This window comes from Equus przewalskii, chromosome 8 (genome assembly GCF_037783145.1).
Source record: "Equus przewalskii isolate Varuska chromosome 8, EquPr2, whole genome shotgun sequence".
Classification (NCBI taxonomy): domain Eukaryota; kingdom Metazoa; phylum Chordata; class Mammalia; order Perissodactyla; family Equidae; genus Equus; species Equus przewalskii.
In genome coordinates this window covers 23,045,942-23,065,382 of record NC_091838.1, presented here as the reverse complement: position 1 = coordinate 23,065,382, position 19,441 = coordinate 23,045,942, and the positions used below count along the sequence as shown (strand labels likewise).

The window sequence follows — 19,441 nt, the reverse complement described above, 5'->3', positions numbered from 1 at the left end:
ACGTAGCAAACAAGATTTTCTGAATGCTGACGGAATTCTTGTGCACATTGGAACACTCTTGGTGGCGACGGATCAGATGAGAGCTACTCTCTGAGGCAGGAAACTACAACCTGAGCACAGATCATTTGTAGCAATAAGATACTTTAAGCAAACAAAACACTTTAACGACACAGGAAAATAGTTATTAAGTAGCACGTGGCAGCTTTGAATTTAACATTTAGAAACTTATGGAAGTGAAAGTTATTTTTAAAAGGTAAATCTTTTTGACTCAGGAAACCTAAATAAATGCACTGAGCACATACTAACTTCAGAAAAGGCTCTCCATGTCTGGCCAAACTTTGTCATTTTTAGTATTTTTATGCTTTTCTATAAGGAGGTAAGAACAAACTCTGAGGTAGAGAGGTACTTAGACTATTTGAGCAAATTAGCTTAAAGTCTCAACTGTAGAACTTCGAAAAATGAAGTCCCATTATTTTCAAGAACAAATGATGATTGTAATCCAGTCTGGTAGAGTTCATGAAATCTTGGGGCTAAAAATATCACCTCATCCAAGATCGTCATTTTATAGTTGAAGAATGTGAGCTCTAAGAAGCTAAGTGAGGGGCTCCACAGAGTCCCACAGCAAGTTAGTGACACGTGTGACGAGAAAAGGCACTTCACCCCAGCTTAGTACTCTTCCGTCAGTTCATCTGCCTCTCAGAGGGAACTTAAAATGAACAGCAAGAAACAACAATAGTCACAACACAAAGTTAATATTAATTTTGCTATTTGTGCAGAAATAATTTATTTCTTTTGCTTTAGGTAGTTTAAACTTCTTCCTGAAGTTCTAGTTATATTATTTATACATTTAAAGATACATGTTCACCCTTCTCTAGATGATAACAAATTAATGGCGTCTAAGCTAATACAGTTTCTTTGTAATTAGAATTCAAGCAACAACAGTGATACTCAGAACACAGTTCTCATGTCACCTGGGGCTTTGTGTGTGTCAGTGTGAGGATTCAGTGAGTTAATACATGGGAAGAGCTTTGTCAGTACTGTCTAGTCGATTCTGACTCCTAGTGACCCTGTGTACAGCAGAGTGGAACCCCACCCAGTCTTTTTGTGCCATCCTCTCACCTTCCAGCTCTATATCACATAATGTTCCACTGTTATTCATAAGGTTTTCATTACCAATTTTTTCAGAAGTGGGTGACCAGGTCCTTCTTTCTGGTCTGTCTTAGTCTGGAAGCTCCGCTGAAACCTATTCACCATGAGTGACCCTGCTGGTATTTGAAATATTGGTAGCGTAGCTTTCAGCGTCACAGCAACATGCAGCATGCCACAGTGTGACAACCAATAGATGGAAGAAAGAGCTTAGAACATTGAATATTGGCAATGAAAGATAATAATGTTGTTGCTGAGGTCATTTGAGATGACTATGAGTTTCTAAGTGAGGATGAGCATGTTACTCTGGGCTCAGCCACAAACATGATGGAGTAAATGAGATTCTAGACCAATGCTGTCTGACAGAAATATAATTTGAGCCGCATATATAAGTTTAAGTTGTCTCATAGCCATATTACAAAAATAAAGAGAAACAGATGAAATTAGTTTTAACAATGTTTTATTTAACCCAATATATATATAAATTATAATTTCAATATATAATTAAAAAAATTATTGAGATATTTTACATTCTTTTTTTAATACTAAATCTTTGAACTCTGGTGTATACATTACCTTTACAGCCCATCTTAATTCAGACTGGCCCAATTTCAAGTCCTCAACAGCCACTTGTGGTCAGGGTTCCATATTGGGCCATGCTGCTCTGGTCCTGTTGACATGTGAGCCCAGTTTCACAAAAGCAACTTGCTTCCATCCTTTCTGAAGGTGCACGTGTTTTCTCTTGGCTCTTCTTTCTTGTTATAAGATGGATAGTCAGTGCCTAAGCCCATCACATTTAAATAGAAATATATTATACATTTAAATTTGAGTTATAGTATACACAGGCAAAACTCAGTTGAATCTTCAGCTCACTCTAAAAATAGTTCACTTTGAAAGTGAATAGAATAGAAAAAAATAGAATATTTCTCTTTCTTGGGTTGGTTTCTTTCTATTTCCAGTTCAGTAAGTTGTGGCAAATTGTATTGTCAGAGGAGAGGGAGGTTTATTTTTCATTTGTTCACTTTGATAGGGAAAAGGTTTGCTGCTTTATGTGAGAAATACTTAAGCTTATCTTTTTAAAAAATTGATTTATCTGGTTCGGTAAACATTAATTGTTCCCACTGAGCATAATCATGTTGCCTGCAAGGATGATTTTGATTCTGAAGAGTTTGGTAGCTGAACAGAAGAATATAGGTCTTAAAATATTCCTTAAGACTCCTTATCAAGGCCATTCTTTTCAAAGGCATTATAATAGAAAGAAACCCCATACTGCTTTACACAGTGGAAACAACTAGAAATATGTTGCACTGAAAGCTACATAAATGTTAATCAGATGGAAATTTCCACATTACTTATAAAAATACAAGATATAAAGTAGAGTAATAAGGGTAGCTTCCATGCAGCATAGTCTCATCACTTGTTTTGAGTTTTTAAACTATTAGTCTTTATCCACCTTGAAATATTAGTCTTTCATTTAGTGTTAGGTGACATGATGCATCAGTACACACAAGTTTCTCTTGTTCCATAATGAGACTGCAGGAACTTTGAGTTGAATTCATGCTTCATGGTTCATTTTGTAAATGAACTCAATATCCCCAGACCTTAATTTTCTTTAATCTGTAAATGGGGAAAATAATAAGAGCTAAAAATTAACAAGCACATATACCAAACTGACACTGGTTTAAACATTTTACATGCCTTAGTTCATCTAATCCTCATTATGCCTACTTCCTAAGATGTAGGCCCTATCATCTCTCCATTTTACACGTGAGGCGGTGGAATTTGCCCAAGATCACAAAGCCAGTGGTGGAGCCATCATTCAAGCCCTGGCTGGAGCTCCTGGGGGAATTTTCTTGATACTTTAAGTTATACAGAGAAAAAGAGGCTGAATAGAATTACTTAGAAGAATTCTTTAAACGATATCTTTTCTTTCTGATTAAAAGTCTTTCTTAGACTATGATATTAGACACTTCTGTGCTATTCCACAAAACCAAGCCCATCGCGGACTTTAAGAAATAAAACCAGGACTATGGAGTATTCCCTGAAGAAGTCAGGAGGTTGGTGTCTGGAAAACAAGTGGGTAGAACCTGAGTCAAATGAGAGTTTGACTGCCTCTTCTCTGAGCTCCTTACAGCTCTGGTCTCAATGACTCTCAGTGAATGCCTGAGACTGAAGGATGGAGTTCCTGTGCCCTTATTTGGCCAGACAATGGCAGTTCCTTAGTGAGGAGAATGTGTTGAGATAAGGTAGCTAAATAAAGTTTAGAAATAAACCTCTGACTGAGGGCAGAAGTCTCAGTCTAACTGTAGGTCTATGAAAATGGACTAACTCATGGTGAACGTTTTCCATCTTCATCTTGTTCTTTCTGGAACTTAATTACCTTTGGAGTCAGTAAAACCATGGGTAGTCTTTGATGATATCGAGTGGGGAAAATTCCGAATTTTGGAGAGGAAAAGGGGAAGTTGGAAGGTAGAAAGAGAGGGAATGGGAGGGTGAGAGAGAACCAGAGAGAGGGAGGGAAGGGGGAGAGAGGGAGGAGGGAAACGAGAGAGAGAGAGAGAGAGAGAGAGAGAGAGAGAGAGAGAGAGAGAGAGAGAATATAATAGCAGGAAAACAAAATGTGGCTATCAAGGCTAGAATGAAATCTTTGTTAGGGTAGTCTGCTACACCACTGAGATAATGACGGCTGAAATAGCTTAAATCACTCCCTTGCCTGTTCTTGGGGTTGAGCTGGCTTTTCAGTATTGGAAAGAGGACCCAAGAGAAAAGTCTGAAATATTTATTTTAGCAGAAGTGTTAAGCTTCTCGTGAGAAGGCAAAGCTACTGAATGGGGAGATTACCACCAAGAATGATCTGGACAACGGAGTTGCAAGGCAAGTGGCTCCTCCATGGTTAATGCATTAACATGCCCAATTTCTGAGCCTTCTGTTTACAAGTGGTGGAGACATTTTTATCAGTGGGCAGCTGATCAGTCTTTGCAGAGAGTACTTTGACTTAGCTAAATGGACTGAACGCAAGATTTAAGAAGGGTGTCTTTCTAGGTTTTATTTATTTATACTAGAGTTTTTAAAAAGCAACATTTGCTTTCTGTTTTTCCAATGAATTTCAAATACTTCACAATATAGTGTGTTGCTTATATCAGATGTTCATTGTGTGACCAGATAAATGCAATTATGTTATGCTGAAAGTAAAGAGGCTATGGTCATCTGCTCAATCAGGGAAAATGCAGACAAGAAAAAAAAATGTTCTGTTTGGTTCCTCATGTTCAATTCTTAAGAATTGTTCAATTATTACTCACCATTCACCCAAGACATACAGTTTATTGGCTAAGAGAGCTTGCATTCTGTATTCCTGCTGTCACCACGGGTATTGAAAGAAATCATGTAGATTTGAATTTGACCTCAAGTGGAGGGGAGACCGATGTGAACGAGAACTGTGAATGATTTTGCTTTGTGAATAACTTTTTCCTTCTATCCTTTCCTTCTAGGGCTAATGCCTCCCCTCCCCCGAAGACCCTGTCCTCAGGGTGCCTAGCATAGTAACCCCACATCTGTTTGTAGGTCTGTGGCTGGGTAACTGAAGCAATATTTCCACAAAAGATGAAGGTTTCCTAACATTTGTTCACAGTCCCTGGCATATATCAAGAGACATTCACAAACATTTCTTACCATGAGTGAGTCTAAATAAATGATCCTTGTTTGAAAATTCAATATTTCAGAATGTATTGATTTTTTTTTCTCATAATGGCTACCAAAATAGGGGCAGAAAAAGTTTGAGAACAAATCCAATACTCATTAAAATCACAGACAATAATTTGGATGGATAACAAATTTCAAGATCCAAAAGGATGGAGATAGTGTGGAAATAGAACCAAATTTAAAAAGATGAAAACTAATACTCAGCCATGCACCTTCAAGGTGGGAGAGAAATGTTTAAAACCAGCATGTGTAAACATAGCTAAATTTTCCCTTGGCTGTGTTATGTGAGTGCCATAAAAGCTAATGCAATTCTAGGTACATTTTCTATGCTTCAACAGAAGCATACCAAAAAAAAAAAAAAAAAAAAAAGGAAGCAATAATTTCAGTCTATTTTGAAGTCACGCCCTGTGGGCAACCAGTTGATGAAGAAATGCAGGAGAGTGTGGAGTAGTGAGTTTTCGAAACCTTGGCACAACAAAAGTCTAGTTAGCCTTGGGGGGGAGGGGCAGGGAGATCACTGGAGGACACCAGATAAATATTTAAAGGACTGTTATGTGGACTGGTTGGATTACAGGTACTCAGGTGACTCCAGTAGACACAGTATACAGAAGTTGAAAAAATATAGGTTTTAGTTCAATGTAAGAAAGAACTTTACAGCAGAGTTTCCCCTCTAAAGGCATGGAGCAGTGGGTTTCTCAAGTTGGATATATTCAAGAAGAGGCTGCATGGCCCCTTACTGAATATTTCCTATTGGGTTAATCTAGATAGGTTACTAAGACCCCTTCTAACTCTGTGGCTGTGATTCACTTGCCATGTTGTAAAATACTGCCAACTCACATGAAAAAAAGAAGAGAAATGGAGTTTAAGGTCTCTACAGCGGGATGGCCATCATATATCCTCCATTTTTACCAGGGCCTGTAGGGCAAAGCAGTTAGGCAGCTGTCCGAGGTGCTGGAGGGAGGTGGCCCTGGTGGGCAATTGTGCTCCTCACGTTTGTTTTAATGCCTTCTGTGTTTTCAGCTTTTCTGTTTCTTATATAAATCTATTAACCACACACACACGCACACACACATATCAGGCCCTTAACCAAAGCAAAGAGAGAAATGCATAGGAAATGTGTAAAAGAGCTGAGCTAAATTACTACCTGAGGCTTCCTGGGCCCTGTCCCAGGAGTAAATGAATGCATTTCACTTTCGAAGGTTGAGCTAGGTACCTAAAGTTGCACTCTTTGACTGGATTGATATTTAAAGTAGAAACCCATTGTTTTGAGACAATTGTACTGATTTGTTTCTTGATTTCTTTATTTTATGCTTTCTATGGCATACACATATCCTCAATGAAGATAAGAATCTTAAGCAGAAAATTATTTTTACAGTGAGTGGAAGGAATACTAAATACTTCAGCTAAACAGCTGTGCAGTCTTAGGTACACCCAGCAGTAGTGTGTGATGGTGATAAACCTGTCTTTTTCTCCACTCTCTGTATGTGTTCCTTTCCTATGCTACTTGATTTTTTTTTGTCCCTTAGTTTTTTCCCATCTATAAAAGGGAGACAATAATAGCACCATTCCTTAGGGTTGTGAAAATGAAATGTTAATACATGTAAAGAACTTACATCAATACTAAGTGTATACATAACAAATATTAGTGTTATTATATATGGCACTTGTGATCCTCAAGACCACCCAGGTTTGATAATTTGCTGGAAGGGGGTCACTGGACCCAGAAAAGCTGTTATGCTCACAGTTATGGTTTCTTGCAGCAAAAGAATACAGATTAAAATCAGCAAAGGAAAAAGTACACTGGGGGAGTCCAGAACACTGGACAGTTACAAGTTCCAGTTGTCCTCCCAGTGGAGTCACATGGACAGAGCTTAATTCTTTCAGCAATGCTGTGTGACAAAATGTGCAAGTGTTGCCAAATAGGGAAACTCACCCATGCCTTGGTGGCCAGGGTTTTTGTTGGGGACGGGGGTCAGTAACATAGGCATGCAGCGTGTGTGTGACTGACCTTAGCTATTCAGTCTTCTGCTCCACCCCTCCACCTCCCCCTGCCACAAGAGGTCAAACTGACACAGTGTGACCCAAAGCCCAGGCATACAAAAAGAGGCATTCACTATAAATCACGTTGTTAGCATAAACTGTTTGGCTCAGGTAGACAGAGACACTGTTATCTGGCATGATACCCCAGGGGTACAGAGGAGCCAGTCATGGAAGAGTCCTGAAAACTTTTGGACTGGGGAGGGTTTGCATAACTCAGGCCTCCTCAGTTACCATTTACATCACATATATGTAAATTTTGCTTATTTGAATAAACTAATTCAACTATTTTCTTAATGTTTTGAATGATTTTTATTTTTTTAGTAATAACATTTATAGAATGTCCACTGCATGCATCACTCTGATAACCTTCTCTGTAAGCTGGAAAATAATGTTTCAATCCGTGTTATAAACTCAGGAAAGAAGTCAGTTTTACCCCAATATGAAAGGACACATCAGAAACTAAAGATCACTGATATTATTGCAATAATGGTGATAAAAGAGTGCTCTGTAAATTTTAACTACAATTACATGTCAAATACTTTACGTATATTATTAGTTTTTGTCTTTATCAACAACTGTGGGAGGTAGGTAATAGTTCTACTTTACAGGTGAGAACATAAATATCCAGAGAATTTTAAGAACTCCCTGGAGGCTCCTCAGCCAGTAAGGGGTAGACTCTACATTTACCATCTGATTCCAAAGCTCATGGTCTTAACATCTTGCATGATTGTTTCCTATGACCTTGAGAAACAAAGGCTCTAAAAAGCATTTTGAAACATTAACAATCCAACACAATTTGACGTTGTACGTCTCATGATCCACAGAGTGTTTAGGCATTGGGGCAGAGTCATGGCTAGCACACATGTTCCCTTTACCAATAGAAGAGATGTCTGCGAAGAAGATTCCAAGATGCCTCTCCCCATAAAAATGTGGTGTAGAAGACACAAAAGCAAGGAAAACAGATACAAAAGAGGGGAAATTATACAGTTATTTTGAGTGTCTTGATTAATAAGGGAACATAAAATCTGAACGCCATCAAAGTTTCCAAAATTGTTGCCACCACGAATTGTTTGTAATCGTATCTTTTTCCTTCCCCCATTATTAGATCTCAGTCTGTGGTAGAAGCAGGGACCCTGAAACACGAGGAAAAGGGAGAGAATGAGAACACTCAGCCACTCCTGGCTCTGGACTGAATCCTGAGTCATCCATGCTCCTGCAGATCGCCAGCCTTCAGTAGTACCAGCCACCCAGGAGGCACACGCGCAACTGACCCCACAGACGCAAGAACACAAGGCCCTCCACTCCTGCCACTCAGTAATGACTGTCACCAGCCATTGGTATGAGCAGCCAAAGTTGAAGAGACTCGAGAGATGCGTTTTTTTTTCACAGAGTGGATTTGAGGATGAAGCAAGGCAGTTATGTAAACATGATTCCTCTTCCCCTATATTTACAGTATTAAATGGATTGAAAAAAGAAAAACCAAATTTGATGCACACACTGCACTAGGACAAGGATTTCTTTGAGGCATCACACAGAGACCCCCTCTAGTTTTTGCAGTTTAAGATTAAGTGCATTTCCAAGTAGATACATCAGAATTAAATCATGCAGACCCAACTGTCAAGTTTAAGGTAGTACAAAGCCCTGAGACAACAGTATCTCCACTAATTTCCATTCTTATTGAATTATTTTCTTTGACCTCATCACCAGCATTGAATTGTTCAGTCTAAGAGCATGTTCTTGTAGGTCTGGCTACTGGCAGAGTTTTCTTACTTTGACATCCTGCATAAATGATTTTGATGTCACATCTTTTGTCAGGCCACCAGCTGATTATCATGAGCTGACTTTAAAAGAAGACACATAATTTGAAATATGATTATTTCTCTTAGCAATGTGACTTCCCACAGGCAGTGTGTGTCTGCAGATGGGGGGGGTCCCTTTGAAGACACATGTCATTGATTAATGAATCCATTCAAGTTGCCTCACTTAGGTCACTACAGCAAAGAAAAGTGCTACTAAAGCATTTAACCCCCCACCCTCCTGCAACCAGTAAAGGTGAGGAGCAAGGGCCTGGCTGTTGCTGAGAGGATAGGTATCCAATCACTGAGGAAGACCTTTACGGATGGCTAAATATGCAAGTACTGAAAATAAGAGAATACTAGGAATGCAGGATGAAATGCCAAAGATCATTTTATTTCTTTGTCTATTCTCCTTAGAAATGGAGTCCCCAACTATCCATTCAAAGGAAATTAGATAAAAATAAACAGATATCATAGGATATGATATCTTTCTTGTGCCATGTTTCCCAAAACCAGTTTTATGTTTTCAGATATCTTTTATTCTTCCAGTCACCTGCATGACATGGGCATTCATGTATGACGAGTTGGTGCTCAATGTCAAATAAAAAATATTTTAGTTGATAATGGGCAGTAAAATATGATTTCACACTTTAAGCATTTGGGAGGGTTAATTTGTTAGCAAAAAAATTCAAAGGAAAGAGGTGATTAAGCTGGCCATATTCACCCTCAACAGATATTACTAATCTTAACCATTTATTACATCTCTCTCAATGGATCTAGTGTTTTAATTTTTTTTCTACTGGTAGAGAATAATACAGAAGTAATTTTTGTATTCCACTCTTGAAATAAAATTGAAATTAAAAATATTTCTCAACCAATTGCATTACAGTATAAATACAACCTATTCATTTTGTATAGACATTTCAAACAACAAAATAATAACATTGAAATAATTCTACCAATGCAGTGAGTGAAACACTTTTCTTATATACCATGACATAGGGAAGTGAGATGAAGAATTAAAGTGAATTAGAAAGTCCATTTTATTACTTGGATTTATAAAATAGTTGTGTGATCCAAGTATTTAAAATGCTATTGGAGTCAGTTCTTGCCAATACTTTGCAACAGTAATAACAATTCTGGCTTTTCAATTGGAGATATTTAGAATCTTACTGTAGTGACCTGATTGCAAATACCATATCGTAATTACTAAGTTAAGAGCTAGTTTTCACTCTATTCCATGATTTTATTAAATGAATGTAAAAGGATGGTTCAACAATGACAATTTATACTTTGAACTTCTTTATGTGTATGCAATATACATACAAAAACCAAATTCAGTAAGTGACATGAATGTTACTACATGAGCATTGGATTGTATTGTCCTTTGTCAGTCATTTCCTCTGTTCAATAAATACTGAAGGACACAAATACTTTTTTATTTTTCAAGAGTTTGCTTTTTCTTCTGGACTTTGGTAATTAATTTTGATATTTTTCCTCACATGCTGCTTCACCTATTTTAGTGAGATTTTTGAACATTGGCAAGATAGAAGGCAATAAGACAAATATTTTGCAAACTCTTCTACTGGAAGCTAATATCCTTAAGGACAGGCGAAAAGGGTTCATCTCAATTTTAAAGAACTCTTTTTTAAATGAGATAAAGAAAGTATCCTCCTTTGTCCTTAGATGGAAAAGAAAGCACAAGTGTTTTTCTACCTGTGAATGAAATTTGGTAACCTGTGTGTCGTTTCTTCAGCATTTTTGTTCATGTTGGCTTAAAATTCAGTGCACGAATATTGTTACATTCTTCAAGCTAAAGTTTCTAGTTAGCTTTGATTTAAAAAACAAAAAAATTCATGCATTAATACTCTACTAAATTAATGACGATCATCTTTGAAATGAGAGTGCAAGATCATTTTTCAGCTGTTATTTCTATACTGTGGGTGATATTAAAGCAAAGCTATGGGTAACAATTACTATTTCAAAGTGATGTTTAAGTGGTAGAAGTTTCTCAAGCCAGGGAGCCATAAAAGTCTTCTGAACTCAAAGAGGAATGCAACCTTGACATCCTACACCCACGACAAAGATCCTGGCATTCTTGCTCTTCCACTCTGCCAACCTGCATGTTTTTACAAAACTGTGATGGGAATCCTCTCAAGGACTTCGTCACTCACATAGATCTACAACAGGCAAAGATGCTCTGGATTCCAGCCCCATCTCACGGACGGCAAAGAGGCCAGGAGCCAGATGGTCCTAGCACCCACCTATCTACCTGATCCCGAGAAAAAAATTTTTACCTGGAGAAATTTTACTTTTTTCTTTTCAAGCCCTAATACTTGGCATTTAAAAAATTTACATGTGGCATTTTTATAACTCAATATAAAATGATTCCATGTCCTTTTTCAGTGTGAAAAGTTCCTCTTAGAAAGAAATAACGATTTTGATAGCTCCATCATTCACACAGCCGGGAAAGAAATTAAGACACCAGCTCTCAAGGAAGATAAACAAGCAAGCAGACTCACTGGGCAGGGGCCAGTACAGTTCACAGACATTGGCATGATTACATCTTTCTCCTTTGTATTAGGAAAATCAAACTTCTCTTTTCATACGAGTGTCTTTTACTAAAAAGAATCAGAAGAAGGAATATGAGCTCACCAGGAAAGTTATCATTAAACAGTCTGAAGTAAAGCATTTACACAGCTTGCCATTAAAATCAACAAAAAAGTAGTGGTATGCGATGACAAAATCATCTAGCCACCCTAGAAAAATATAACTGTATAGAAAAATTACAAACGAAAGCAATCCATTTACAGTTTCTACAAATATTCTCATTGTACACTGATGTAGGCCTATTCTAAGTGGAAAAAACTCTTTGGCTGGCAAGGTAGAAGCTATCCTGTATTCACCTGAAATATAGGCATCAGATCGGTGTTGTCATGGGATGAAATATAGCAGGGTACTTTCTAAATGAATTGCAGTGAGGCAAATCTTCCCTTTTGTGTCTTCTAACCCTACGAAGAGGTTTAGAATTTTTCAGGCTGCAAATCAAGGGAATTAAAGGCCTTGGTGTTCAAACTTCTATCCCCGCACCCAAGGAGACAGACCCAGAAAGGCAGCCTCTCTCCAGTGTGTTCCAAGCCTGCAGACATACTAAATTGCAGGTAGGCTGCGTCTCTGATGGGGCGTCAGCTCTGGGTGCCACACATCCACGATGAAGATCAGCCGGAAAGACGCGGCATCCTGCCAGACCTCATGCTCAAAGGAGTCGTCAAAGATGAGCACCTTGCCTTCTTCCCACGTCCTGGAACAGAAAGACACAGATTCTGTGATTCAGATGCCCGAGATCGATTCACGTCCACGTCCAGGAAGGCACTTTCATGACCACCTTTGCAATATGACCAGATAACTGGAACACCAAGTCAGGATTTATGCTTTTCCTGGGTGATGAAGAAAGAATTACAAGATTCTCACCACGAACATCAATTTTCAACACTCAGCACTGACAGTGTACAAAGGGCAGGGGACTGGTGATCAGGGCACACTTATTCTTGGTACAAACCTAGGCAAGGCTTGTTTAGTCAGGCACGCATTTGAATGTGTGCCCCAGCGGCTCATGCCCAGGGTCACGTGCCAGTCAATGACTCCGTGGTATTCTCCCTGGTGCTTCAGAGACTGGTTTAGACCTACAGATAGCGACCGGCTCTCGGGCGTCTCTATGCCCCATAGGATATGTGGCATGGTGTTGCAGCACCTCCACGTGATTCTCTTTTCAACTCATTCCATTTGTTAAAGTTCCATTTTATGGAAGAACGTTCCATAAAGAAAGTCTCTTTATGGAAGGGTACATTGTTTATACTTCTTTATATCTGCTATGCAAGAGGGTCATCCATGGAATATTTTAAATCAATGGTGCACAATATCCTTTAGGGCTAATAGCGCTACTTCATAAGATATTTGTATAGGAGCTGAGATCTAAATATAGTGTTAGTCTAAACACAGCAGTTCAGAGAGAAATATGCAGGGGCAATTACACAATGCTTTTCAAATCCAAAGAAAGTTTATTAACTATGCTAATGGTCTTTCTTTTTTTCAAATAGGTATTAATTGCCAATATACCAAATGCTAAGCTATGTTTTTAAAATGAAATTTTTACTAGGAAATTTTCTTTAGATATTAAAATTCCACTCAAACATTTGAAATTTTATATCCTGGATTAGCAAATAATTAAAATCATAGGATGGAAAATGCTAGCTTGATTTCAAGTTACTGTATTTTCATAAGGAAATTTTCCTTAGGAAAATGATTTGTGTCTTTTTAGCAGTGTGGTTAACAATATTAAATTAAGTAATATGACATACTGCAGGGTTTCTCAACCTTGGCCCTACTGACATTTTGGGCAAGGCAATTCTTTGTTGTAGGGGACTGTCCTGTGCTCTGTAAGATGTTTAGCAGCATCTCTGGCCTCCACCCACAAGATGCTAGCAGCATCCGCCACCAGTTATGACAACCCAAAATATCTCCAGTCATTGTTAATGTCTGGGAGGGGTGGGAAAAACTTGTCCCAGATATACAGAATGAATCTAACAATAACGTTTCCAAATTATTTAACGTAACTGATAAAGGAAATGAAAACTTGCAAGTTAAGAGCTACTTGAAGTTGGGAACCAAACATCAATTCTGCTGCGCCCCCCAACCTTGTGTGCTTTCTCACACACTTAGCCTAATGCCTTGCATTCAGTAAGTGTGTGTTGCTTGGCTGTTTGACACAATTCCCTGAAGGTTCAAAGAGTTCTAGTCAAGTGTAACACAGGACAGAAATATATACACTCAGGAGCAAATGACAGAATATGTATTCATTACCATGCAAAACCAAACTTGAAAAGAAAGGCAAAGCCAACAAAAGAAAAAAAAAATGACATATGGTCCATAGCTTATACAGATAGGTGGTTATTTTCCAGATCATAGTGTTATGTGTGGGACTAAGCAATGTGATGGGTATCACTGACAAGCCTACAGTATAGGCAGAAGATAACGGGTGGGGCGAAGTGCACTCAAAGGGGAAAAGCAGGATAGCCATGTTCACAGCATGAGTCACAACAGCCAAAAGGTGGAAGCAACCCAGTGTCCACTGATAGATGAATGAATAAACAAAATGTGATATATACATACAATGGAGTATTACTCAGTCTTAAAGAAGAAGGAAATTCTGACACATGCTACAACATGGATAAACCTTTAGGACATTATGTTAAGTGAAATAAGCCAAGTCACGAAAGGACAAAGATTATATGATTTCACGTATATGCGGTATACATATAGTAGTCAAATTCATAGAGATAGAAAGTAGAATGATGGGGAGTTGTTCAGTGGGTAGAGAGTTTCAGTTTTACAAGATGAAAAGCGTTCTGTGGATGGAATGTGGTGATGATAGCACAATATGAATATACTTAATGCCACTAAATTGTATGCACATTTAAAAATAGTTAGGATGGTAAATTTATGTTATGTGTACCTTACCACAACTAAATATGAAAACAAGAGAGAGGCAAAGGGGAGCATGTGGTGGAAGAGAAAGGGTGAGAGAAGGCCCACAGTGCGACAGAAAAGTCACGGTCTCTCAAGGGAAGCAGATTTAACCCTCTTGGCTCTGCCACTGACTATGCAACTGAGAATGAGTTTCTTAGCATATTTCAACTTTTGTATCTACATCTGCATAGCTGATGTGAGGATTAGCATATGGTCGGCACATAGTAGATATTCAATTAATGGCAGAGAATTTAAACCCAGGAGGAAAGAAAATGCCAAAAAAATAGGAAAAATGTCAAAGAGGACATAAGGTTGGGAAGTGGTATAATGTTACCAAAAATTGCCTTAGCATCACTCCCTATGAATTTGTCTTCATTTGAGAAAATTACAAACTTCCCAGGGAGTGAGATATCAAAAATCTTTAAGAGAATCTGAAATATTTTGTGCTGCGTTGACAAGTGATTCTCAATGTTTTTTGAGTGGCAGGGAACCTGGGACCTATTTAAAATACAAGAAGTAATTCAAATAACTAAATAGAACATTCTAGATTGCACAAAATGACATTTTTCACTAGATTTTGGTAGGCATCAGAAAGCCAAAGATTTAGGAAGTGCTTTATGGGAGAAAAATCTTGAGCATTCCATTCATTAACTTAAATTTACTGTAAACTGGAAAACGCTTTGAGTGCTGGAACACACTGGCTCATTCACGGAACACCAGTGCCCGGAAGACTGAAACTTGTTACCGCTGCTTTGTAGCTTTTTAGATATTTTAAGTCAAATATGGTCCATTGATCAAACAATTTTTTTAACAAACAATCTAGGAGGTATTCCAAAGGGTTCACTTTCTTTAGGGCAATAAAAATCACGGAGAAGTATGTCCTCTTAGACTTATGTCTGCCCTTCCATACTCTTTCATACGTTTTCCCAGAAAACAGCAAAGACACTCAGTTACTTAATATAGATTCTCAGTAGATTCCTTCTGAATATTTAAAAAATGGAGTCTTTCAGTCACTTATCAGAGCTAGAATGACTAAAAATGCAGCCCTCATTAACTACAAAGGGGAAAGGGAAGGACAATAAAACCCTATCCAAGAGACGTGCAGAATGAAGTGACGTGGGGTTAAACTAGAGATATATGGCCTGCCTGGGAAACGACAAGGGTTTTACACAACAAAAAGAGACAGAACATAAAGATGTCAAAGGTCTTTAGCTCTCTTCCGAAGGAAAAACAAAGACTCATCATAATGCAAGGAAATAGCTTTCAGACCACTTGCTTTGGGAGCCGCGCTCCACCAAATATGATTAAGTTATGCTCAAGTATTGACATGGGAAGAGCTCTCTGGAGAAAAGATTTTCAAGGCAACCTTTGAAAGAAGCTTCCTGAAGGTTCTCACACAGTCTTTGTGGGTTTAGAAAAGCAGGATTGGAGGTCCATCCCTGGATAGCCACCTCCACTGAATTTTAGAATTTTCTACCATGATGAGAAGAATACCTCTCTCTGGTTTGCCAACAGATACAAGAATATCTGGTCACAAGATAAAGCAATACTATATAATTCCTCAAATTATTATAACTGTAATTAGCGATAATGATATAATGGTGGCAGCACATACCTAGTAGCTATAATTTTGTCATAGAATTACCATCAATACTAAGAATGCTAAGTAATGATATTAGGTGCTTATAGTTTTCCACCTCAAAACTTTACAGATCATATCTCAGTGATCTTTGCTAAACGTTCTGAGGTAGGCAAATGACACAGTTCTAACTTTCCAGGGAAGGAACCCCGTGGAAGCAAGTTCAGATGTCTGCACTGACAGAGTGATTCTGTGGAAGAAGCAGAAAGTCACGAGACTTGCTTCATCACAGCCCAAACTTCTGGCTCAAGATCACTCTTCTAGGGGCTGTTCTTGGCGCCTGCAGCTGCCATGCTGAGGTGGCCTGTAGGGCATTAAACAGCCTGAGTTGAATGCAGATGAGGGTCAAAGAGTTTGGAAGACGGCTACTTAACACAGTTCTTACTAATTCTGATCTATTGAGATCCCTCAGTTCTAACTGCCTTAGAAATCCTGGCACGTACATGAATTGCAATGTAAAACTGCGTTATTACCACTTCCTCTGCTCTCTCTCCTCCTAACACACACAGACAGAAATATACACACACACACACATTCTCTCCCTCTCTCACACTGTATATCCATCAATCTGGACAAAGCATTTTTCTTGAAGCTAGGATACCTGTGTTCTCATTCTTCCCATTTTACTGATGAGGAAATCAAGGCTTAGAGAGGTTATGCAAGCTGTCTAAAGTTACACAGCCAGTATTCAAGTTATAAAGCTGGGATTTGAACCCAGGTCACGTGACTTCAGTGCTCCTAATTTGCTTTTATGAAGAGACATAACGTTAAAATCTAAAGTAAAAACTGGGGATGCATTTTCCCATAGAAACATTATTATAAATAGTCACTGGTTCTAGAGGCCTATTAAGAAGGATCACGAGTTAAGAAGCTTTTGGGGGCTGGTCCAGGAACTCCACATCATTTATTACTGCCATAGGAAGAAAATGGATCCTACCTTTCCAAATTAACAAGAATCAGTTCAACGAACAAACGTTTGGACACAGTCGCTTTTCCATGTGGGAAGTGCCATTCCCTGTAGCAATGTAGATATGTATCTGTGTTTACGAACAGCCATGAGCACACCATGCTAACCAGAACAGGGGTTAAGAAACTTTACTGATGTTTTTAATTCACCAAATTGCTTAAGTGAAAGACGAAACAGGATAAAATGTTACTACTCAATAACGAACCTTCAAAAACACATTCCATCCAGTTAAAAATGCCATTTTTGTCCTACAGACACAGATGGGCAGGCTTGAATGGTGACTCGTGAATAAGGTCACATTACAATTTGGATGGAAGATGGGTAGATTTTGTGAAACAGAAGATCTATGATTTCAGGGAAACGAGCAAAAAATGATGGAAGAAGGGATGAAAACATTTGGTTCTAAGTGATTTGGTAATTCACAGCTTTCACGATGTGATTAGAAAATTTTAAAATTTACCTTATCTTCTTGGGCACTTTAAGGAAAGAAAAATATTGGCTATGAACAATTCATGGTGGATTTAAAAAACTAAGTCTCTCTCTGACTGTTAATATTTTATCACGCCTTCCGCACAATCTTCCTAATTGGAAACTTAAGAGATTAATGAAAAAAAAAAGTTAAAATACTTGAGGTATGTGGGAAAAGGCCATTATTTCTAGAGCAACATAGAGAGGAATTAAATGACACTGCCAGGTCATCTCTTCAGCCTGATGCTGACATTAAAGCCAATGCACACTTTCCTGGCTACGTGCTGGTCTTGTCCAACAGTTCAGGCTGGCAATTCGCAGGCAATAATGCTGGGTCTCCAGGAGAGCACACGGTCACCCTTCTTTCCCTGAGCCCGGTTCCAGGATATTTCAGAGGACCTCTTAGAGAATGGAAGAAAGAATTCCTCTCTGGGATCATCCAAAGCTCACACAAGTCAGCCACTCCACGTAACAACTAATTCCTACTTGCCAGTGGCATGTTTATCCACTGACTCAAGTGCTCTCAGCTCTGGATCAAGATTGTTAAGGAGCTCACCTTACAGACCACATAGCATGGCCTGTCAGGGGTGACACAAACGGCCCAGGGATGGACACTCCCCAGTTGCTTTCTCTACTTGATACCCTGTTGTCTGGAAATGAAAGCTAGCCTTTAAAGCGATCACCTTATAAGTACTGTATAGCATGATCCTAATTTTGGTAACGACAACAAAACTCCAAAAGCCCAAAAACCTATACATAGCAGGGCTATGGGATTGAGACTAGGAGCACAGACTTTCAAGCCAGACTGCCTGGGAGCAAAGCTTGGTTCCAATATTTTAGTGGATTGAATGGTGGCCCCCCAAAAAGTATGTCCACTTTGAACCTGCGGGTGTAACTTTATTTGGAAAAAGGGTCTTCACAGTTGTAACTAATTTAAAGATCTTGAGATGAGATCATCCTGGATTAGGTTGGGCCCTAAATCCAGTGATAAGTACCCTTATAAAGGAGAAGGGAGAAGGCAGGGAAAAGGGGATGTGACGACAGAGGCAGAAATTGACTGATGCATCTAGCAGCCAAGAAAGCCAAGGAATGCCGGCAGCCACCAGAAGCCAGGAGAGAGCCAGGGACGGATTTTCCCTCAGAGCGCTAGAAGAAACCCACGCTCCTGATGCCTGATTCAGACTTCTGGCCTCCAAAGCTACAAGAGAATACATTTCTGGCGTTTCAAGTCATCCCGTTTGTAGCAATTTGGCAGCCCTAGGAAACATACAAACATCCAACACTTACTAAGCTGAGTGACCTTGGGGAAGTTACTTAGCATCTTTATATCTCAGTCTCCTCGGCTATAAAATAAAGATTTTAATAATCCCATACCACTGGTGTGAGGGTTAATGAGTTAATGTATGTAGAGTGCTGACAACTGTGCTTTGCACATAGTAAGCACAATATATATTATCACTGTGTTCTTCTTCACCATCATCATCACCATCATCACCATCATCACCATCATCATCATCATCATCATCATGAACATACATATATAGGCACTGAGAAGCATCTGGGCAACATCTGAGTACTGAGATCAAAAATAATACTTACTTTTTCATTGCATTTCTCTGTGTTTTACAAATTATGTATAAGGAACATGCATCAGTTTTGTAATTGGAAAGCATATATTAATTTCAAATGCCCATTTTCTTTATAGTAAAGGAAGGCTGCTTATTTGCAAGCTCATCTTCAGATAAAAAGAGCTGTGCTATGTTTGCAGTGATGGAATATTTAACAATATGCACGCTAGTGGGAATCGCACAGCGCTGGAGAAACAGCAACGTGATTGTTATTACCTGAGAACTACAACGCACAAATTGCTACAAGTAACCTACTCTTTTGGAAGTTGAGCAGCTCTGGAAAATTGCTTCCTGTTGCCTAGCACAGGAAGCTGGATTTCTTGGTGTTTGTGCTTCTCTTTCCACACTAACAGTACTTCCACAATAACAGCATGAAACTTCCAGACTTCATATTACAGCCTTTCTGTCCTTAGAGTTTATGAACAGACCGCTATTCAGATATCTAGCTATTTTCACTATAAGCATTACATAGTACTTTAATTGACCCATTTCTTTTATGAAAAACACTAGTTTTGTAATGAAGTGCTTAGCC

General features: G+C 38.7%; 2 protein-coding genes across 14 annotated transcripts in view; one reads left to right on the top strand and one right to left on the bottom strand.

Annotated features, from left to right (window-relative positions):
- The window catches only part of CLVS1 (clavesin 1), a 177,397-nt gene extending 167,285 nt beyond the window's left edge, over positions 1–10,112 (top strand). Inside the window, exon 6 of the mRNA XM_008514824.2 lies at positions 7,991–10,112. Coding sequence (XP_008513046.1) covers positions 7,991–8,078 — 88 coding nt within the window. The 3' untranslated portion in view covers positions 8,079–10,112. The remainder of the gene's footprint in view (positions 1–7,990) is intronic.
- Positions 9,055–19,441, bottom strand: part of ASPH (aspartate beta-hydroxylase) — a 208,968-nt gene continuing 198,581 nt past the window's right edge. For all 13 annotated transcript variants that reach the window (XM_070630515.1, XM_070630517.1, XM_070630519.1 and 10 more), the window contains one exon: positions 9,055–11,982. In XM_070630515.1, the coding sequence (XP_070486616.1) occupies positions 11,832–11,982 (151 nt within the window). In that variant the 3' untranslated portion in view covers positions 9,055–11,831. The remainder of the gene's footprint in view (positions 11,983–19,441) is intronic.